We start from the raw sequence: 23,534 nt of genomic DNA, 5'->3' as shown, positions 1-23,534 counted from the left end.
GGGAGGTCGGCAGATACTTGGAGAGAGACACAAGGATCAGCATGTCCTTGGCTTCCTTGACTTTATAATCTAATGGGGAAGATGAGACCCAGTTTTTCCTTATCTGTTGGCTCCTTCTCTGCAAGCACACCAACCAGGTCTCCGCCCCCCCCCCATTAAAAAAAAAAAAGCACTTGATCCTACCTGCCATCCTCTCCAGATACCATCCCATCTCTACTCCCTCACTTTAAAACCAGGAAGAAAGGCATATACACTGTTTCCATTTCCTCTCCTCAGCCCTTTGCTAAACTGTATCTAACCTCATAAATCAATTGAAAAATCTCTCTCCAAAGTTACCAATAGAATAGTTCCCAAATCAAATGACCTGTTCTCCATCCTCATTCTTTTTTTTTAACTCTCTAGCATCTGACACTGTTGGCCACATAACCCTCCTGGCTTTTCTCTCCTTCCTGGGTTTTTTCAGCACTGCTTTCTTGATTTTCTTCCTGCTTTTCTTACCAGTCCTTCCCAGTTTCCTTTGCTTTAACATTATCCAGCTAAGGCCCACTAACTGTCGGCACATCCCATAGCTTTGTCCTGGGACCTCTTCTCTGTCTACACTCTCTCAATTGATGGCAATCTCATCAGTTTCCATTGATCTGACTACCACTTCTGTGCAGATGTTCCCCAAAGAGCTGTGTATCTGGGCCCAATCTCTTCTGAGCTTCAGTTCTACCCCATCAATTGCCTATTGGATTTTGCCAACTGGATGTTATCCAGGCATCTCAAACTCACTCTGTCCAAAATAGCTCCACATATTTCTCTCCCAAATTCATCCCTCTTTCCTGCTTTCCTGTTTCTGTTGAAGGCAGCACCATTCTTCTGATCTTCTAGGTTTGTAACCTTGGAATTATCCTCAACTCACACTCCTCAACCCTTTCATCTAATTAGTTGTCAAGTCGTCTCATTTCTTCACAACATCCCTCACATCTTTCTCCTTTTTTGTGCTCACACAACCACCACCCTACTTCAGGCCCTTGGAATACCTCACTTAGATTATCATGATGGCTTCCTGATTGGTCCCCTTTCCTCCATCCTCTCCTCTCTCCAATCCATTCTTTGCATAGTTGGCCACATGATATTCTTAAAGCACATATCAGATCATGTTCTTCTCTTGCTCGAGAAGATCCACTGGCCCCCATTGGCTCTTCAGATCAAATAAAAATGTGTTTGCTTGACATTCAAAAGTCTCTCCCAACTGACTTTTGCTTGCCTTTCCAAATTTTATGATATACCCTTCATACATTCTACAGTGTAACCACATTGACCTGCTTGCTGTCACTAGTGTATATTTTATCTTCTTTCTCCATGTCCTTTCACAGGTTGTCCTTCATGTCTGGAATACACTACCTCCTCATCTCCAGATCTTAGAATCCCTGGCCTCCTTCAAAGGTCAGCTGAAGCACCATCATCTATATGAGTGAAAAAAATCTTATATTTACTTTGTATATTTTTAATATCAACTTATAAGTGTATGTGTTTTCCTGGCCAGAATATAAGCTCTTTAGGGTCAGGAATTATTCCTTTTTTTGTTCAGCCTAGAGAATAAAGTTCTTTAGGGGAATCTAGTCATGGTTTTCAAGTATTTAAAGGACTGTCATGTGGGAGGATTATATCCTAATTTGCTCCAGAAGGAAGACCTAGGAGCCAGAGAGGGTAGAAGTTTGACCGAGTGATAGATTTTGATTCAGTGTAAGGATTTTTGAGCTGTCCAGAAGTGGAATAGTAGGTTTCAGATGATGGTGGGTATCCCCTCCATGGAGATCTTCAAGAACAAACTGGGGGACTTGTTGTTGAATATTATAGAGGCAACTCATTCACAGATATTGTTCTAAATGATCGTGCCTTTCAACTCTGTAACTCTGTCATGACACTGGTTCTTTTTTTTGTCTTTTTGGAGGGGGGAAGGCAGGGTAATTGGGGTTCAATGACTTGTCCAGGGTCACACAGGTAGTAAGTGTTAAGTGTCTGAGGTCACATTTGAACTCAGGTCCTCCTGACTCCAGGGCTGATACTCTATTCACTGCACCTAGCTGCCCTGAAACTGATTGTCTGAAAATTTGTCTTGGTCTCCCCTGGGCCCTGACTGTTGTTCAAACAAGCTTTTGTTCTTATAGACTCTGTAATGCGTTCTTCACAGTGACTGTTCCAGATCTTTTCCATTCTTGTTGAACCTCCAAATTTGCTTTCCAAGCAGATAACCTTACCTCTTAATTATCACCAAATAAAGTATAAATTCTTTATCCTGGCATTAAAGGATATGCTCAGTCTGGCTACAACCAGCCTCTCCATATTGCTTATATATGTGTAAAGTACTGTATAAAAGTCAGTTATGATGATGGTGGTTATTACCTAAAATAGTAAGTCTTTTGGCACACAATTGCCAAACTAGATTACTTAAAATTCCATGATCACATTTTGCTTTCCTGCCTCAGTGCCCTGTTCTAGCTGTGCCCTAACTTATGATAGTCTCTCTATTGTCCCTGCCTGTTGAAATAATCCTTCAGGACACAGCTAAAATGCTGCCTTTTTCCTGAAAACTTCCTTGATATTGACTTCTCAGCTCCTCCCCAACACATACACACACACACACATGCACACACAATCTTTGGTTACCCTCACCTGCTATACTTCTTTGTTACCTCTCTTACATTCTACTTTGTGGTGTGTGTGTATCCTTGCTACTTTAATATTCTGTAATCTTAGTGTAAGGACTGGCTTATGATATTTGAAAGAATTCATGGTATACAAAGTCACTGATTAGTTGTATTTGTTTTTTTTTTTTTTTTACCATTCAGTTATTACTGTTAGTTAATAGTTGTTATTGCTGTTTTGAAGAGATTTTGAATAAACCTCTTGGGATTAAAAAAAATCATCTCGGAGCAGCCAGGTAGCACAGCGAGTAAGAGCACCAGCCCCAGCGTCGGGATGACCTGGGGATCAAATCCAGGCTCAGACACTCAGCACCACACCCAGAAATAACTGGCCCTGTAACCTTGAGCAAGTTACTTAACCCCAATTGCTTTTTTAAAAAATCATCTACTTAGGTTTCAATAAAGAAGTCAGCTATATGACCTTACTTTATAAAAAGTCATTCCATTTGAAAACTTGCTTTAAAAGATTTTAAAATGCTGGGAAACTTAAAACGTCAGAAGGGCCTGAACCAACTCTCCCATCATCATGACTCATGATTTAAGGGCATTGCTCTTTGTCTGAGAACTATTGGTTTGCTTTCCCCCAGCTGTAGAGGACAGTGTGGAAAAGGTACAAATCCTGGGTCATTTAGATTTACTTCTTTAAAGCATTATTTTGCTTTTAGAGTTTTGAAAGATGAATCTTTCCTTTAATTCTGTTACAAAAGTTTATAGTTTATTATGATGAATGATTTATACATTGGCTTCAAACATTTTGGAAAATTGTGTTCAAGTGCCAACAGCTTATGAAAAATATTGGGCATCAAAAGCCTGATTTGACTCCGAGCTCTGGGAGCATCTTATTTCAAATATACAACTCCTAAGAAGGCCTGCAAATACCCAACAGACCTTGGAAAGCTTCTAGGGTTTTCTCTATAACTGTGCGCAGCTTGATTATTTCTATTTTTTTGAAATCGTGACCATGCTTCTAATAGTAAAATTCAAATATGACTCAGGCTTGTACATATCTTATGAAATGTATTTTAGGACAGACTTTATTTCCAGAAGGTTGGGATCATCGCCAGTTCCTAAGACTAAATTTTATAGGCAATACTTGGGCAGGTCATTGGTTAATTCACACATCGAGCCAATGTATTGTCTCTGGGTACATAGCTTATCTGGAATAACTAATAGGCCTGTATTTGCAAATTAATTAGTATATTAATTCTAATATCTGCATAAGAAAATAATTCCATTTTAAAGGAACTATAATTTTACAGGTGTGTGTACTCTCTCTGTGATTACAAATAACAATACTTCTATATCTTAGTAGATGATTTTCATGAATTATGATTTTAAAAAATTCATAGGACCATAGATTTAGAGCTTGAAGGGGCTGCATTGCTCATCTGTTACAAACCCCTTATTTTAGAAATGAAGAAACAGAGGCCCATGCAAGTGAAATGAATTGCCCCTGGTCCTTTTATTATCTGATGATCACCTCTATCCTGATGCTCCTATCTGAGTTTGGCCTCAGGGGATGGATACATATTTGTCACTTTCTTTCTGGTCTTACTTAATCTGAACTGAAAAAAAGAATGTGTATTTTGCTTTTATAAACCTTTGAAAAACTGGAGTCCCATCCATGCCACAAGAAGGGTCTTTAGCAGAGATGAGAAATAAGTTCCTCAAGGATAACTGAGTAATGACATTTAAGAAAATGAAAGTCTATTGAGAGAATACTTGCTGTTGCTCTCCGTCTCCACAAAATACTGAACAGGAAGGATTGTGATTCATTTTCTTCAGGAGAGAATTTGGATGGGATGTAAGGAAAATTTTGAACTCGAGGCTTATCAAACACAGGAACTCTGCTCTTCTGTTGTTGGCTTCCTGTTTGGTCCTCTTGCCTTCAGTCTGTTCCAATTCCAACCCACTGAATATACCACTCCAGTCATGCCATCCTTCTGCCCAAAAGGCCATAAGTTTGGTAGATGCCTTTATCTCAGTGGAAGTAGGCTTTGGACTTTATAGAGTAGCTAGTCAGCATGTGGCTTGAGCTTTGAAGGATGGGTAGTAATTTAGGGGACTAGGGGGAACCAAAGGTAAAGAACAATATGCAATAATATATAAAGATGGGAAAGCCCTCTATGCATTCCGAGGTCAAAAGGTAAGCCAGCTGGGATAGAGACCAGAGTATGAGATTAGGCTGGAAAGGGTAAAGAGTGAGCAAGCTTAAGGCAAGAATGTGGGAGAGAAGAAACTGTGAGAAGATTGCATTTGAAGAGTGACATCTCAGCATTCTGGATCTTGGAGGTGAGAGGGTGAACTTTAAGATAGATATGATCACGTCTGAATTGCTGAAGAAAGATGGGAAAAGGAGGTGGTTAGATTTGAGCTTTCTGGTAGGATATGAGCAGGGTTATTGATGTGAAAACTTTGGGTCCATCAAGGACAGGGATCAAGGGATGGATGAGGTGGTGAGGAAAAGCCATCATCCAAATCCAGAAGTCATGGAGAAAGGTTAGAGAATAACTGAGAGATGGGTAGAGACATCATAGCAAGAAGGAGGGGAAGAAGATTGCATGGATTTCAGAATACTTGTAGATTTATTGAAAAGAGGAAAGATCTATTGAGGGATGGGGCTAAGGGAATGGTCTAGAGAAATGTAATAAGGTGATACGAGAAGAGTTCTTGATAGTAAGCTTCTTACTTTTAAATCTTTTAAGAACCTTAGATGAGAGTAAACAGCTTTTGATGGTTCATAGTTTTAGAGTTGGATGGGACTTAAAGGTCATTGAGTCCAACTCCCCCATTTTACAGATGAGGAGACTGATGTGCATACAGAGTGGTTGAGTGACTTTGCCTAGGGTCAAACAAGTAAGTGTCTGAGGGCAGGGTCACACTCAGGTCTTCCTGACTCAGAAGTCCAGCACTGTAACCATTATGCTACCTACCTCGAATTGTTTTGCTGAAGCCTTGACTAGAGACCAGGGTCCGAGACTTAAATGATCTTTGAAGTTGCCCTAAGCTCTTGGGATCTTATGAATATAAATACTTGTAGTTCATATTTGTGTATTTTTTCTTTGATTATTTTAGAGAGTTTTTACTGTAAAGTACAGATTACTGGGACATAAATATGCCTTGCTTTATTGTTGTTATTCTGGTTTGAAAGAGGAGGGGTGAGACTGCCAAATGCATTCATGTTACTTTGAAAAGCTTTTATGGCTTTATAATGAAGACAAAAAGTAAAGGGAATAGGATTAAGACCACAAAACCCCTTTCGCTTCACATTGTTTCTTTGATCTGATTTAGTACATTCATATATTCACAATCAAGATCTGATTTGGACTGAATCCTGGTGGCTTGCTAAGATATTGTTGGGAGCTGGGAAGGAGGGGGGAGTGCCTTAAAAACATGGAACTAAATAACTGCAGCAAGATCAGAAAAGGGTATTTTTGGAATACTCTCCAACTAGCGCTGGAATGAGAAACAAGCATCAGATAGACTACAGAGGTCTCTAAGATTTGTTATCTAGCATCAGATCCAGCTGGGGTGGACATCCTTTTAAATATTAAAATCTTGGAGACTTTACAGAAGATCCGGGTTGATGCCCAATCATGACTTAGAAGAAAGCCTTGGCACCTCAAAGTCTATGTCAGAAGAAGAGCACAAGGCCTTGACAGTCTGTGCCAAGTTCAAAAAGCCTTGAGTAAGGGCCTGGCAAGAGATTATATCTCTGTGGTCCAAGGACCTAACAAAGGTCAGAGGAGCTCATTGCCAGGTCATCTTCAGGAATAGGAAACTTTCAGCCAAGCTGACTCTTGAAAACCTTTTACCAAGCCCCTAGCAGGAGATGATCTGTATTGGTGAAAGGGAGTGTCCAAACCAACAAAATCCCTGCTCTTCACAGTATTAAATTCTAAATAAAATCTTAATTCTGAAGAATTGTGGAATTCTGTGGTAAAATAGTGGTTCTACACTGAGAAAGTAGAGAGCATACTATATAATCTAATAATAATAGCCAGCATTTATGGAAAGCTTTCAAGGTTTGTAAAGTCTTTCCAATATAATATCTCATTTGATCCTCACAACAAACCTAGAAGGTAAATTCCAATGAGGAAACTGAGGCAGGCAGAGGTTCAGTGACTTGTTCAGGGTCACACAGCTAGAATTTTTCCCATTTTACAGTTGTGGAAATTGAGGCAGGCAGAAGTTAAGTGACTTGTTCAGGGTTACACAGCTAATAAGTATCTACTGTTAGGACTTGAACTTAGGTCTTCCTGATTCCAAAGTCCAACACTCTTACCTACTAAGGCCACCTGTATTAATGGGCATAACACATGAAATACAACATCCAAATTCTTTTTCCTCCAGGAGTAGAAAACCTGTTATGCCATGGTGTAGCGGCAAGCACCCCAGCGTCCCCAGGGTGGCTGCCAACACAGATTCCTGGATCTGCTTTGTTAAAGGAAAGCAACTCAAAATGGGTTAACAAGCTTACTTTAATCAGTCAGACATATATCGTTTACCTTGTTCAGGAGGAAAGGTCAGCACCCCGAACTTCAAAGTATACAGGCAGAATTATCAAGACAGAAACAGATCAAGTAGACAGATTTCCAAACTGTCCAACCATTACATCCATACCCAATCAACATCTGGGTTTTTCAAAACCGGGGGGGCCCTGGACAACGGCTTCCCAGAATCTATATCAAATCACAGAACACTTCTCAAAGTGAGCCCCCAAAACAAAGCCTCACATCAGGGCTTATATAGCCTTCTCCTGGCTCAGAGAATATAACAACCTTTTGGACCCACTGGCCAATCAAAAAGTATCTACTGAAAAACAAGCCTCCCACCCCAGGCTTCAGGTGCACTTTAGCCTAGGGGCAGGGAAGATCTTCCAAATTTGCATTCCCATTACACATGGTTGTTGAGTCACAAGGATGACAGCATTTTTACACTTTTCCTTTATTTTAATGAGAGAGGTGCACTCTACACATGACTGCATATGTGGAACACTTTATTTGGCTAAAATCCTATAGAACCTTGGGGAGATTTACATTGGGTTTTTGCTGTATCTTGTGCAATGGTCGATAAAGGATCATGTCAATGGGAGTTCAGATGTAGGAGTTTATTTTAATACACACACACACACATACACACACACACATTTAACACGGAACACCTGGTGAAAGGAAAGCTTGGAGAAAGTCACTGCTCAGATTGCATCCCCCGGGGTTTTTTGTTCCTATCCTGTTCCCTGGCAGATCAGTTTACAGTGTGATCTCATTAAGATCATTTGAGAATATCACCAGTTTTTAGGAGCTCATTTTCCCCTCTTATTAGTGTAGGTTGTGTTGGGGTGGGAGAGGGAGAAAGAGAGAGAGAGAGAGAATCATGTTTTGGAGAAAGTATATATTTCAAGCAAATATATTGAAGAAAGCAAAGAGCAAATAAGACATAAGACTTTAGATTTATGCACTAATTATCTTTGGTCTCCTTTATGGAACTCAATGTGCAATAACTGTTCCCATTCCAAAATGTCTTTGCCACACACTCCATACATGCGTATGATTGGGCATTGTTTTTTATTTAAACTAATTCCATGAAATGATAGCTAATACCATTCAAGCATGTCATAACCAACATCTCTTCCCTCTTGTGAGGACCACAGCCCCATGACAGTGGTCTTGAGGAGGGTTTTCAGAGTAATAAAACAACCTGGTTTTTATATAGATGATGTTGATTTATTTGGGGTGGTGCATAGTTGTGGAATCCATAGCACCTTGTATAGATGATTTCAGCAAGAGAATGAGAGGCTGTAGCTGGAGTAAAGCTGTCATTTTCATCCCATTCTTTGGTTCTTGGTAGTGGTCTCAGATAGTCAGAGGTGTGTTACTACTCCTGTGTTAATTAGGGAAATGGTGAATGCCCTGACCAGTTTTTTTCCTTCCTTAAAACTCTGTGGGCTGTTTGTTCCAAACATGATCCCCTCTAGGGGAAACACGTGAATTGAGTGTCCCCCATGCCCATATCGTTTTTCTGTTGCTAAAGCATTACTTGTGACTAGAACTTTTGCCACTCACCATTTTTAAAAGAAGAATTTTAAAGTCATAGTCTATTTGCCTTAATGAATCCCTCCAAGGCTACATTATACCAGATTCCGAAGTTTCCCATGTGCCCAAGGAGGGTGCCCATGTCTGAAGTGCATCCTCTGTAGCAGTCAGCACTGTTAGTGTCTAAGTGTATCTATTTCTGTGGTCATTCTCACAGGCAGTGAAATGAGGTCAGTTCATGGTTCTGTTCACTTAGTTTATCTGAATGTTAGAATTTATGGTTAGTCATCCTTGTAGGACCAAAACCTAGAAAATTTTAGTCTTGCTTTCTATGAATAGAAAGTAAAACTTCCCATAGTTGATACCTGAACAGGAGACTATTAGCAATAGCTGCTCCTAAATATTATTGCTCTATGAAAAGGCTGCAAACGAGGCCACAAGCCATAAAAGTATAATTACCTGAACTATTCCAGTAGCGATCTCACCAGACTCCATGTTGCATCTGTTCTGGTTCTTCATCTTCTGTTTGTACTCACAGCTCATCAGTGCCTTCTGCTACTCTGACTGATAGGCAGGGCCATGGGTTCCAGGTCCTCTGTTTAAAGAAGGGTCTTAACCCAATCTTCTCCCCTTTTCCCACCAGTTCCACTGCTTTAGGACTTCTTTGGACTTCAACATGCCCCCAGAGACCTCAGGGACCTTCTTTCCCTCCCCCTTTTCAGTTTCTTTTTGTGTATTGTCTCACTCCCCTCAGATTATAAGCATCTTGAGGGCAGGAAGTATTATTTTTTTATTTGTATTTGTGTCCTAAGTGCTTAGCACAGGGCCTGATGCATAGTAGGTACTTAATAAATATTTATTGCCTGCCTGACTTCTCCAGTTGTCCTCTACATAGCTGTCAAAATCCATCTCCTCAAGCCCTGGTCTGATGTCATCGCTCCTCTGTTTAAGAACAATATTTACTGACCCTCTCACCTCTAGGAAAAGGTACAAAAACTCTTTGTTCCAACCTGGCTCCAGCCTTATTTTCCATATTGATTTCACACAACTCCTTATTCCAAATTCAATAGTGCAACCAATATGGCCAAACTGCTTTTCCCCAAACTCTGCCAGCTCTGTAGCAGATTCTCCCATCTACCACCTCAGGACCTTTGCCTAGGCTGTGCCTGCCACATCTGGAATGTGCCATCTCTTAGAATTTTTAGATTTCTTAAGGATTCAATGCAGATGCCAACACCTCTGAAAGATTCTCCCATGGTTTTTAGTGAACTCTGCCTCCTCAAATTAGATTATGTTTATTTTATTTATTTAAAGTAATGTTTATAAAGTGCTTTGCAAACTTTAAAATGCTATATAAATGCTAGCTATCATTATCGTTAATCCATGTAAATATTGTTTCTCTTCCTCCCTCCCCAGTAGAATGTAAGCTCTTTGAGAACAAAGACTTTTTTCCTTCTGTCCTTGTATTCTCAGTCCTCAGCATCATACATAGAAGTCACTTCATAAATACTTGTTGAATTGAATTGAATTCTAACATTGGCTCAGTCATTCTCAACCAAGGGAATTATCAGAATCCAGCTGACCATACTGAAGCAATAGTCTGTTCCCAAAGGAAACATCATCAGCCCCAAGGCAGTCTCTGTGGGGGTGCAGATAGACAGATAAACACAGCTCATTACAAAGATTCATTTAAAAGAGCTCTCTTGCTTCTCTTTGGGAGGAAAAAAAACCAGGCAGGTCTAATTCTTTCACCTTTTCAAGGAGGTGCTTTTTGTTCTAAGTCTAAAAAAATATGACCTAAAGATCTCAAAGTCAACTAGGTGATGTTAATTCTAGCAATCAATTCCAGCTAGTTAATTCTGACATGGTCTGCCTAGGTTGATTTCTTTTTTTCCCTCAATTATATAACTTAAAGAAAATCAATATTTTTTAATGGCCTGAAAATTTCCTAGCTAGCCTCACTGCAAAGGGCTTTGAGTTTCTTGAAAGTTTTGCGATCAATAAAGTTATTAAGTGCCTACAAAGGGCTTAATAAAGTTTTTTAATTGAGCATTAGTATTATTTTGGTATATACATTCATATATTGACTTCTGGACCAACTCTTGAAGTGCTTTCTAGATAATATCTAATCTTTACAGCCTTCTGTCAGCCTGGGAGGTGACTGGGAAGTCTTGTGTCCTACCTGAAGACCACAGAACTGAGGCTGACAGGGTCAGGATAACTGAGTACAAGAGCTTGCTAATGTCAGCTTCTGTGAGGGCCCTTAGCTGCTGTTGTCCGTTCAGTACTGTCCTATGATCTAGCTTTCATTCAAGGATGGCACTGGGTGGTTAGTTTAAGTAGAGAGCTCTGCTCTCAAATTTATTGACTTGTTCATGCTGTTAGGAAGAGGAGCTATTTTCATTTCTGTCCAACGAAGAGAAAAGGTTTAACATATTTCTGTTTACATTATCCAGGGGTAGGACTTTGTGGTATTATTGCTTGAAATGATATGACTGTCACTTTTAAGTCTTTGAAATGTTTACAAATATGAAAAGCTAATATGAATTGCTAAAGTTACCTTTAAAAAATGCTTCATCGGGGCAGCTAGGTGGTAGGTTGGTAGAGCACCAACCCTGGAGTCAGCAGGACCTGAGTTCAAATGTGACCTCAGACATTTGATGCTTAGTATCTCTGTGACCCTGGGCAAGTCACTTAATCCTGATGGCCACACAAAAGAAAAAAAACGTTTGATCAAGTTATAGGCCAGCTCCCTTGGCCCCTGGGGTTTAGATGGGGTTGAGGGAAGGCAGGAAAATGGACTTTCTGCTTTCTAGACACTCCTAGTCTGGCAATTAGTAGATTGGGAGAGAGAAAATGCACAAGTTAGTGTTAAAGAGAGAAAACAATCATTGCATTATAAAACTCTTCACTTTAGACATCAGGTTTGGGCAGAAAATCTATCCTCTTACCTCTAAATGATACCAGTTGTTGTCCTTCATAATTGAAGAGGGCCAAAATGGTATCACTATGTCAAGGTCAATGGACAGTGTGTCCAAATGTGTCTAATAAGACCAACATAAGCTTGGAAAGCTCTGCCACAGGTTGGGCACAAAAGGCCTGTATGAACATTTAGAATGGAGATGTCTCTCAACTTAAGTCTAAATGACACTGAGTACTTTATTGAACGTAATGGTGGTGGGGGCAGTAGTTAACTTTCATACAATGCTTTAAGGTTTACATAGCACTTCACAAAATCCTCTCATTTAATCCTCACAACAACCCTGGAAAGTAGGTGCTGTTATTATTTCCCGTTTTACAGGCGAAAAAACTGAGGCAGACAGAGATTACATGACTTTCCCAGGGTCATACAAGCTAGTAGGATCTGAGGCCAGATCTAACCAGATTCAGCGCTCTGTCTACAAATGTCCATAGGCCACTGCCATATCAATGTTTGGAATTTTCCTTCCCATTTGGAATGGACCAGACATAATCAGAGATCCCTATTAACTCAGCCCTCAGCTCATAGCATGGTTGGTGCCTTTTTCAAAATAGCTTTATAGTATAAGTACTTGTTTAATTGAATCAGACAATATAAAAATTATATTTAGGGGTCTAGAAACTCTTTCTTGACCTAGTGACTGATTAAAAAAAATTAAGGGCTCCCTTACACAAGAAGTGATAGTAACATCTTTATCCATTGAGCAGAAGTTGGTCCCTGCTTCCATTTTCTGAATCTGAAAAAGTTTCTCCAGGAGGCTTTTCCAATTAGTAATGTCTCCTCCATGTCAGAAGCCAGACTGAAGGAAGAAGTGCTTGGTTAAATACTCAAGGCCAAGGATTTCTGGTGAATTAGGAATTCCCTGGGTGATGGATTTTAATGCATGTGCCCCATAGGAGGGCCTCAGATTGTATGGATTGATCACATATTCAAAAACTAGTGTGGGTCAAGTAATTTACTTGGGAATGAATGGGGGGTTGGGGGGAAAATGATCACTGTTGACATAAGCAGAAAGCTCATGTATAGAATGTTAGGATCCTGAAGTGAAATTGACCTTGCATGTGAAAACATTGATTATGGGTGTGCAATGGAAGTCAGGCAAAGTCTCTGGAGAAACAACTTTCCCAAAAGGTGTGTCATGTATAGATGAAATGAAACTAGAAGAACTTCTCTTCTCTACAACCTGGCTTGCAGGGGATGCCTTGCAATAAAAATGATAAATTTGTTCCAATTGTCACCACTTCAAGGTGTCTCTATTTTTTTCCATCTAGAATGAAGACAAAGGCAGAGATGGTGTGCCTAAGAAACTTCAAAAGGTGTAGACCTCCTGACTGAAGAGTAGTCCACCTGCTTTTCTCCCTTTTACCATTATAGTAAGTATAACTATTGAAACTCTGTCCATTTCCATCTGTGCTGTCCTATACTCCAATAATGTATGAGGACACTTAGTAAAATCACTATTGAACAGTTAATATGTGGTATATGCCATCATCAGTATTAAAGCTATTTGGTTTCTTTTAGAGATGTCATTCCCTTTTGACTTGTACCCTCTGCACTTCAATACAGAATAAGCCTGCGGTTCCTTCTACATAACAGCCTTTCAGATGCTTAGACAGCTCTGTTATCTCCACACCAAACCCTGGTTTCCTCAATCATTTCACGGAGGATGTCTTTGGGAATCCTCTAAGTCCCATTGGGGTCCTCCTTTTGTATGCACTCTAGTTTGTCAGTGACCCTCTTGAAAAGTGGATGCCCATCTCCAGTTGTGGCCCGACCAATGTAGAGTGTATGCTCCCTTTTCCTGAACATTCCGCTTCTGTTTTGTTTTCTAGAATTGCATCAGCTTTTGTACATCACACGGCCAGCTTATGTGGACTCAGTTAAATCATAGAGGCTTCTTTCCCATGTCCAGTTCAGGCCTTTCCATCTTGTACTTAAAGAATTCATGCAGGCCTTTTGATTTATCCCTGTTGAAATCCATCTTGTTGTTCTGGGCTTGTTCAAGCTTGCCCAAGTTTTTAAATACTCATTTTCTCTTTTACTGTATTCATTACCACTCCTAGCATTGTTTCGTCTGCAAATTTGGTTAATGTGATTCATCCAACAAAATGATAAACAAGACAAGAGCCCTAGAACTCCACAGCCCTCCAGACTTATATCAGTCCATTAAGCAGCCCTCTTTCGAGTAAAGCAGCAGCAGATCCAGCTGATTGCATTTTCATCCAGTCTACATTGTGCTTTTTACAAACGAGATAATATTTGCAAAGTACTTAACACCACAGGTAATAAAGAAATTCTTCTTGCCTTGCCTTCTCTTCCCTACATTTCTCCATCTTTTCCCACAAAGAAACCATGACATTTTCCTAGGCCTTGTTTAAATCAAGTGCCCTGCATCTCTGTCATTCTTACAATCTACCAGGCTACTTGTAGTTTTGATCAGGGTCAGCAGGAGAATTACCCACATTTCCAAAATCACCCATCCTTGAAGAATTGAAAATAGGGATCCTCTGTCCCTCAGTAAAGGATCACAAACCATCATTGACCTTCAAGAGTTGCATGGCCAAAATAAAAAGCCATCTCTTTGCAGCTAACCTCTCTAAATATGGCTAGACTGCTCCTTAGATAGTAGACACGCAGTCTGTTCTAGGTCATAAAGTACTAAGAACCTTCCTCGCTGAAATTCCATTGGCAAAGCCTTCTAGAATCTCAGACTGAGACTTCATGCTTTGAAAAGTCACAGCATGGTATCTTCTAATCAGTTTGTTCCAGCATCTTCTGGAATTTTCTAGAGGCAGATCTCAAGATTACCACTCTCAAGTTTCTGGACTCTCCTTTTCCCTTTTTTTTTAGGTTACCTCCATGCCATAAGTATGGGATATTAGAGTAGGGGCCAGTGGTATTCATTTGGCATGTCATGTTCCTAGTCAACTTAATTCTGTTTCCTTGTAGAATTTTTTCCAGAAATGAATATTAGAACTACCATTCTAAAATTTCTGGAATCTTATCTCTCTTCCTTTGACATTCCTTGAATGGCAAAACTACATCTTTCCCATTCTCTCTAATTTTCTCCAAATTACCATATTCTCCAAATACCATATGATGGCATATTCCAGTTGGTTTTGTTTTGTCCCATTTGCAGGATACAGTGCACAATTATGGAGTTGGAAGGGTCTACGATGGGCTGTTTGTCCATCCCATCCAGTGATAACCCAATGTTGGTTTGAAAACCTCAACTGCACAGAAACCCCCTAAAGGCAGCCAGCTCTACCAGACTTAGATAACTCAGGTAGAAAGGTTTCCCTCAACTCCATAGGTATTTACTGGGCACCTGTTATCAAGCACTTGGCAAAACTGTGCTAGGCACTGGGTAACAAAAACAAAGTCCACCGTCTTCAAGGATCTTGCTTTCCTCTGGGAGGTGTCAGCATGTGCACAGAGAAGAAATACAAAGTCATTTCAGTGGGTGAAGAGTGCTAAGAGTTGGAGAGGTCAGGAAAGGCTTCCTCTAGGAGGGGGTATCTGAATGAGCCTGAAGGAAACCAGGGATGGTCAGAGATGAAGGTGACCTAGAGGAAAGAAAGCCGCCAAGACCCAGGCAAGTAGGAGATGGGCTTCCATGTGGGAGAAGCAAGTAGGTTCATTTACATGTTACATGGGCCTCTTAAAGAATGAAGGACAAGCAACATCTGCTGCCCATTGCACTCCATTCTATGGTGTAAAACCAAGCAGAATAAATCTAACCTCTCTTCTAGGAGACGGTCCTTCAAACCCTTAAAGATGTCTTTCCCATCTTTACCGAGTCATTTGGGTTTGACATTCAGTAAGGTCATATAGGGTATCCCAAAAGTCTTATAAAGCTGAGGATGCCGTGTGTGTGTGTGTGTGTGTGTGTGTGTGTGTGTGTGTGCGCGCGCACGGGTACAAACATGGGCATGCATGCTGCACAGAAGTGGGAGCTCCATCTCCCACTTCCGTACCTTTGTAAAGGCTGTCCCTAGGGCCTGGGGGACTCTCCTTTGCTTACCATCATCTCCCACCATTCCTGGCTCCTTTCAGGTGCCACCTTCTATGGGAAGCCTTTCCTGACCTCTCTAGTTGTTGGCACTCTCCACCCACTAAAATGGCTTTGTATTTCCTTTGTATGTACTTATATGTGTATATGCTGATGCCTCCCAAATGAAGATAAGTACTTTGGGGATCAGAGACTATTTCATGTTTTTCTTTGTATATCCAGCAGGAAATGTGTGTGAATGTGTGTGTGTGTGTTGGGGGGGTGGGGGTATGTATACACACGCACACATATACAGCTATGCAAACCTTAAAGTCCAATAGAAATGCCACCTATTATTAGACATTTGGGCATTTTTAAAGTGGCTGGACACCCTCTTTTCTCCCATTTTAAGCTTCAATTTCATGTTAATAATTATAGAACACTAGACCTAGAATCAAGAAGACAAGTTCAAATCCAGCCTTAGACTCTTGCTAACTGTATGACCCTGGGCAATTCATTTAACATTCTCTCTAACTCAGCTGTCTTCTCTGTAAAATGGGGATAATAATAGTGTCTACCCCCCAAAGTCATTATGAGGACCAAATGAGATAATAATTGTAGAGATCTTAGCCCAGTGCCTAGCACATAGACATACTTGTTTCATTTCCTCCTTGTCCCATTTGGAAGATCAAGCAATATAAGAGTTGGCCTTCTGTTTTCTCTGTCTATGCTGCATGCTGTTTTCTCTGGCCATTGGTCTTTTCACTTCTCCTCTTCTTGGTTCCCTTTATGTTTTTCTTGTTTTCACAAGCCTTACCTCGTTGCAGGCTTTTGCCTTCCTGGCAGTATTACCATAGGCTAATACCAGTTTGGGGCATTGCTTCTCCTTTATTCTTTTGTACATTTTAAACCTCATCCAAGAGCCCTCAGTATCTGTGAAGACAGAAAAACAAAATGTTAGTGCAATTTTAGCCCGACATCATTGGTAGCAGTCCAGGACTCCAGGGGATTTCAGATCTCATCCGTGGGGATGTGCCTTCCTGCGGTGCAAATCTCAACCCCTCCCTAACCACCCATCCTCTGAGAACACAGTTGTGATGGGAGTTCTTACCAAACCTACATCTTTCACTGACCCACTCTGTGGGACTGCGGTCAGTTTGGGGCTGCATGTGTAGACTTAGATGTTGGGCATCCCATGTTCCACTTTACTGATCTTTCCACATGCCAGTGAGTGGTGGTCTTTAGCCTTGAGGAATGAATGATTCTGGAAGAGCTAGTAATGAGTGCAAGGGAGAACAAGGGGGAGGAGCATTTTCTTCTCTGTATTGAACAAATAACTTTCTAACTTTGGGCTGGAAAATCCAGTTTGTTTTCCTAAAGAGAAAACACCACTTAAATAACAGCTATGCCAAGCACTTAATCATTTGTCAAAATCTGTGACTCAGAAGCAGTGGTCTCATCTTCAAAGCTGCAGACAATTTTGTGCATGAGAGACATTTCTCAGAGTGCAGCCATTTGTTCAGGGCAGGTCACTCTTTTCCATCCCTTCTGGTGGCTGACCCTGTTATTTCCAAGCTTTCAAAGACTCTGAAGTTTGACGTGGAACCAGAATGTTCAAAGATCACTTGCTCAGAGGAGAATAGAACTGTGATGTATTCCCTAAGTAGAGTTTAAATGAGACCATGTGCTAAGTGGATTGATAAGCTGGGAGGAAGCTTTCTAGAGCTAGAATTCTTAATAGTTTTGTGGCCTGGATGTCTTTTGACAACCTGGTGAAGCCCATGGCCCCCCTTCTGTGAAAAATGTTTTTAAATATATAAAATAAAATATACAGGATTGTCAAAGAAACCGATTGTAATGAAATAAGATTGTAATTTTTTCCCATCCAAGTTCACAGACCCCCCTGAATTCTTTCTATGGACTTTGTCCCTGGGCCCCAGCTTGAGAATTGCTGCTCCACAGGGCTGTGTGTGGCAGAGGAGATCCACTGGGTTGAGTAAAGGTCAGGCTCATGGGGGATAACACACCCCAAATTCTGAGGATTTTATTCAGACTCCTCAAGGAAAAGAAAATAGACTGGAAATGTTCTGAGAACAACGTACCTACTGTTAATTAAAAAAAAAAGTTTGGCCTGTGTTTCTTTAGAAGCTCAACTGTGAATAGAATTTGGTGAGGGTAAAGGGTCCGTTATCAAGTGCCACCCCTTTCCTCCTTGCCCAGAGGCTCAGGTGTGGATCTGGTCATGTAAGAAGAAGGCTCTCTCCCAAGGTCCCCAAGCCAAGTCTGGCCTCTTCCTTCTAGAGGACTTGACCTGCCTAGGACAGCCTTGAGAGAGTCCCAGTAAAAACCAGGCAAGTGGTTTGGCTAGTCAACCCATCCACCTGCCTTCAACTTATTCCTTCTTAAAAAGGTGATGTATTTAATAAAAAACTTGTTTAGCTATCCCATCATCTCCTTTTGGGATGTAAAGATTATATTTAGAGGCAGGTAGGTGACATAGGGGATTGATAATAACAGTTAGATAATACAGTGGGTAGAGTTCAAATTTGACCTCAGATACTTCCTAGCTGTGTGACCCTGGGCAAGTCATTTAACCCTGTTTGCCTCAGTTTCCTCATCAGTAAAATGAGCTGGAGAAGGAAATGGCAAACTACTCTAGTATCTCTGCCAAGAAGAGTCAGACGTTACTGGAAAAAAAAAAACTGAAAAGAAGAGGAGGAGAGGGGTAGGTGATACAGTGAACAGAGTGCTCTGGCCCTGGTCAGGAAGACCTAAGTTCAAATCCATCCTCAAAACATTTACTAGCTGTGTGACCCTGGGCAGGTCATTTAATTCATTTCTGCCTGCCTCAGTTTCCTCATCTGCAAAATGGGGGGGGGTAATAGCACCTCTCTCCCAAATTTGTTATGAAGATAAAAGGTGATAATATTTTGGAGCACTTTTTTAAAACTTTAAAACACTATATAAATGCTATTATTATTATTATCATCAATTATCATTATGGCAGCTAGGTGGCCCAGTGGATAGACTGGTGGATTTGGAGCCAGAAAGACTTGAGCTTCTGACATATCCTAACCTTGTGTCATTCAACCTCAGTTTCTCCATCTCAAAAATGGGAATAATTATAGCACCTGCAGACCAGTTTGTCGTGAGCACCAAGCGAGATGATCTTTGTGAAGTGCCCTGTGGACCTTAAAGGGCTGTCTATAGCTAGTTATGGAGGTCCATGATTACCTCATGTGGTTGGAAGCGATGGAGATCCCTGCTGCGCTGATTTTCCTTTGCTCTTCTTTTCCAGTTGCTGTCTCCTTCCAAGTGAACGCCATGCTCTCACTATCAGAGCTCAAATACATAGCAGACGCCCAGTCCTCCTGTCACATACTGAAACCATGGTGGGACGTCTTCTGGTACTATCTCACCCTAATCATGCTGCTGGTTGCGGTGTTGTCTGGAGCTCTTCAGCTTGCTGATACCAAAATCTTGTGCTGTCTTCCCTGTAAAGTAGAATTCAACAATCGTTGTGTAGTGCCTTTGGATGTGCTTAAACTCAACAGCACCCCCTCGAGCTCCCTGTCCCAAGTGACGCCGCCGATCCGGATCCAGAACGACCTTCACAGGCAGCAGTACTCCTACATTGATGCCGTGTGCTACGAGAAGCAGCTCCATTGGTTCGCCAAGTTTTTCCCTTACCTGGTGCTCCTGCACACCCTCATTTTTGCCGCGTGCAGTAATTTCTGGCTTCACTACCCCAGCACCAGTTCCAGAATTGAGCATTTCGTCTCCATCCTTCATAAGTGCTTCGACTCTCCCTGGACCACTCGCGCCCTTTCGGAAACCGTAGCTGAACAGTCTGTGAGTGTCCCGCTCAGAAAGTCCAGGGGTCTCTTTTCAACCTCTGGCTTAGCTGCAAACATCAATACTAGCAAGCAGTCGTTACTGGTCGGGCAGGCAAGCATGGAGTCAGGTCTCGAAAGCCCAACCTCCAGCGTCCTGGACAAAAAAGAAGGGGAGCAGGCGAAAGCCATCTTTGAAAAAGTAAAAAGGTTCCGACTTCACGTGGAACAGAAGGACGTCATCTATAGAGTGTACATGAGGCAGATCATTATCAAAGTCATTTTATTCATCATCATCATAGCTTATGTCCCGTATTTTTTGACCTATATCACCCTAGAAATCGACTGCATCATTGACATGCAGGCCTTCACGGGCTATAAGCGCTACCACTGCGTCTATGCCTTAGCGGAGATATTCCAGGTACTCGCTTCCTTTTACGTGATCATGGTTATCTTCTACGGTCTCACGTCCTCATACAGCCTGTGGTGGATGCTGAGGAGTTCCCTCAAGGAATATTCCTTCGAGGCGTTGCGAGAGAAAAGCAACTACAGCGACATCCCCGATGTCAAGAATGACTTCGCCTTCATCCTTCACCTGGCAGACCAATACGACCCTCTCTACTCCAAGCGCTTCTCCATCTTTCTCTCGGAAGTGAGTGAGAACAAGCTGAAACAGATCAACCTCAATAACGAATGGACGATGGAGAAGCTGAAAAACAAGCTGGTGCGGAACGCCCAGGACAAGGTGGAACTCCATCTGTTCATGCTGAGCGGGCTCCCCGACAACATCTTCGAGCTGACCGAGATCGAGGTGCTCACCCTGGAGCTGATCCCCGAGGTCAAGCTGCCGCCCTCCATCTCCACGCTGGTCAACCTCAAAGAGCTCAACCTCTACCATTCCTCCCTCCTGGTGGACCGCCCCGCGCTGAACTTTTTGGAAGACAATTTGAAAATACTGCGCCTGAAATTTACAGAGAGGGGGAAGATTCCGCGTTGGATATTTCACCTTAAAAACCTCAAGGAACTTTATCTCTCCGGCTACATAATATCTGACACCTTGAGCCCGTTGAGCCCAGTACAGAGCCCCTCCCAGGGCTTTCAGGACCTCAAGAGCCTGAGGACACTTTACCTAAAGAGTACTCTGTCCCGCATCCCCCAGGTGATCACCGACACGCTGCCTGCGCTGCAGAAATTGTCCCTTGACAATGAGGGAAACAAGCTGGTGGTGTTGAATAATTTAAAAAAGATGATAAATCTGAAAAGTCTGGAACTCATCAACTGTGACTTGGAGCGCATTCCTCACTCCATCTTCAGCCTCATCCATCTGCACGAATTAAACTTGAAAGAAAACAATCTCAAAACCATCGAAGAGATTATCAGCTTCCAGCATCTCCAGAACCTTTCCTGCTTAAAGCTGTGGCACAACCACATCGCCTACATTCCCGCCCAGATCGGCACCCTCGCCAACCTGGAGCAGTTGTACCTGGACCACAACAAGATCGAGAACATGCCGCTGCAGCTCTTCCTCTGCACCAAACTGACCCACCTGGACCTCAGCTACAACAACCTCACCTTCATCCCCGAGGAGATCCAGTTCCTGACCAACCTGCTGTATTTTGCAGTGACAGACAACTATGTAAGTGGCTTGGCTCACTCCTTTTCCCAGCGTTCTGGCATTATTTTCCACCACTTAACCAGTGTCCTTGTAAGACCAGGGAAGGTATTCAGCACTATAGATAGGTGGATAGGTTAAGCAGGTGAACAGGTAGAGAGGTAGGCAGAAAAGCAGATGGGCAGATCCGTGGGGAGGGAGGCAGATGGGTGGAGAAGGAGGAAGATTGGGAGGGAGGGAGGCAGATATTTGGGAAGGGAAAGAGATAGGTGGGGAGGGAGGCAGATATTTGGGAAGGGAAGCAGATATTTGGGAAGGGAGGCAGATAGGTGGGGAGGGAGGCAAATAAATTGGCAGAAAAGTAGGCAGGTAGGTAGACAGTGCCAGCTGATAAACAGAGTGGCATAATGGATAAAGAGCAGACCCTGGGAGTTAGGAACATGTGGGTTTAAGTCCTCCTTCAGGCATACATTGGTTCTGTGGTCCTGCCCAAGTCACTTAACCCCGGATATCTCTGAGTCACCCAGAGATTCCAGAGCTCTGTCTAGAGGAAGTTTCTTCACCTGAAGTGTCCCACACTGATGAAATAACAGATATCTGGTACATAGATGTGTCCTGGGTATCGAGGCAGCATGACACAGGGGTTAGGGTGCTGGGCTTGACCCAAAAAGACCCAGGTTCAAATCCCCACTTCTGCCACTGACTGTGTGACTGTGTTTAAGTCACTTAAGCCTTATGTGCTTCCAGCAGCTCCCCAGGCTTTATCCATGGGGTCACAGTTGGCTTGTGAGCTCCAGCTGGGGGTGGACATCCTGGCCCTCAGGAAGGCCTGGGTTCTTCCTATGTTTGCTGCTGTGCCTGGTGGGGATATGAGCATCAGTGAGTAGCAGCTGGGCATGGCTTAGACAAGAAAGTGTGAGACTTAAAATCTGGAACCTTGTATAGCCGTGGGCTTCTCTCAGAGCCTGTTTTCTCACATATAAAATGGGGGAGAACACTCTACCTGGCTCAAAGGATTGTTGTGAAGAAAGGACTTTCAAGCCTTAAATTGCTATGTATATAAATGCAAGCTGTTGTCATTAAGAAGATACAGCCTTAGACTTAAGCCTCAGCCTTAAGACACCTCCATTCTGGGAAGGGGGCTTGTGCAAAGGTGATGCCAGACAGAGTGTGATAAAGGCTCAGAGTGCTGAGGCCAACTGAGGGGGAGATCCCTTTTTATGAATGAAGTATCATTGCCTAGGTCTTGAATCAGGGTAGAATTTCAAAAGGTGGAGGAGGAATGCCACGCACATATATTAGTGAGGGGATGTGAAAATTCTGGGCCTGCTCCAGAAGAGTCTTTCAATCAGCATTTATTACATGCTTACTGCATACTAGTTGTGGGAGAAAACAGCATGAACATGCATGCTAGAATTTGTACAGTACAAGGTGATTTCTGGGTGGGGGACACTCATTAATAAGGGAGGGGATCAGAATAGAATATCTCTAGGAAGTGACATTGGAGCTAAGCTTTGAAGGAAGCTAAGGGTGAAACTACACAGATTATATTGTGGGCACAAGGGTGGCCTAGGCAAAGGGCCAGGGAGGAGATGGAATGTCATCTGGAAGGTGCAACATTTAGACCTGTTTGCCTTAGACCATCAAGTTCATAGAGGGTACAGCTAGAATGCCAGGCCTGGAGTCAGGAAGACCTGATTTAAAATGTGATCTCAGGCACTTACTAGCTGTGTGACCCTGGGAAAGTCACTTCATCCTGTTGGCCTCAGTTTCCTCATGTGTACAATGAGCTGGAGAAGGAAATGGCAAACCACTCCATTATATTTGCCCAAAAAAACCTCAAATGGGGCCACAAAGAATGAAAAACAACCAGACAAAAACAACAGCAGACCCTTAAACCAAAGGGGGAAATGCTATTATTATATTATTATATATTAATATGTAGTATATATTATATTAATACATTTTAATATTTTATTAATACATATTATTAATTAATAATTTAATTGAATAAACTAAATAATAAGTTAATTTAATGTTTTATTGATATGTATTATATATTATATTTATATTAATATGTATTAATATTATATTATTATATATTAATATGTATTAGCAAGCACCCTAGCACACCCAGGATGGCCTGCTAGCACAGGTTCTTGATACAAGTTGCTAAAGGAAATTCAGCTTTAAAGGGATTAAGGATCTTACTTTAATTATAGATAAGTAGAAAATACAAGCAGAGAAATTAGCACAAAGATTCAACAAGCAGGGCTCCTACTGTCTGAACAAAGTTAATACAACCACCTACATACACCACCAGATTGAGAGAGCGCAAACCTCTGAGTAATTGGGGGGAGCTTTTAACAAAGGCTACTCAGGGTCCTGTC

The 23,534-nt window shown here is 41.9% G+C and overlaps 1 protein-coding gene across 5 annotated transcripts in view; it reads left to right on the top strand.

The window, feature by feature from the left end:
- Window positions 1-23,534, top strand: part of LOC138165103 (volume-regulated anion channel subunit LRRC8B-like) — a 97,121-nt gene that overhangs the window by 61,260 nt on the left and 12,327 nt on the right. For 3 of the 5 annotated variants that reach the window (XM_069093272.1, XM_069093274.1, XM_069093273.1), the window contains exons 3-5: window positions 1,362-1,431; window positions 12,980-13,081; window positions 18,998-21,168. In XM_069093272.1, the coding sequence (XP_068949373.1) occupies window positions 19,024-21,168 (2,145 nt within the window). In that variant the 5' untranslated portion in view covers window positions 1,362-1,431; window positions 12,980-13,081; window positions 18,998-19,023. The remainder of the gene's footprint in view (window positions 1-1,361; window positions 1,432-12,979; window positions 13,082-18,997; window positions 21,169-23,534) is intronic. The other 2 variants (XM_069093276.1, XM_069093275.1) reach the window with 1 other exon arrangement.

The sequence above is a fragment of the Petaurus breviceps genome, unplaced genomic scaffold (assembly GCF_028583685.1).
Source record: "Petaurus breviceps papuanus isolate PSGF00001 unplaced genomic scaffold, PetGlider_PUasm1.0 207, whole genome shotgun sequence".
Classification (NCBI taxonomy): Eukaryota; Metazoa; Chordata; class Mammalia; order Diprotodontia; family Petauridae; genus Petaurus; species Petaurus breviceps.
This window is presented reverse-complemented; position numbering and strand designations above follow the sequence as displayed.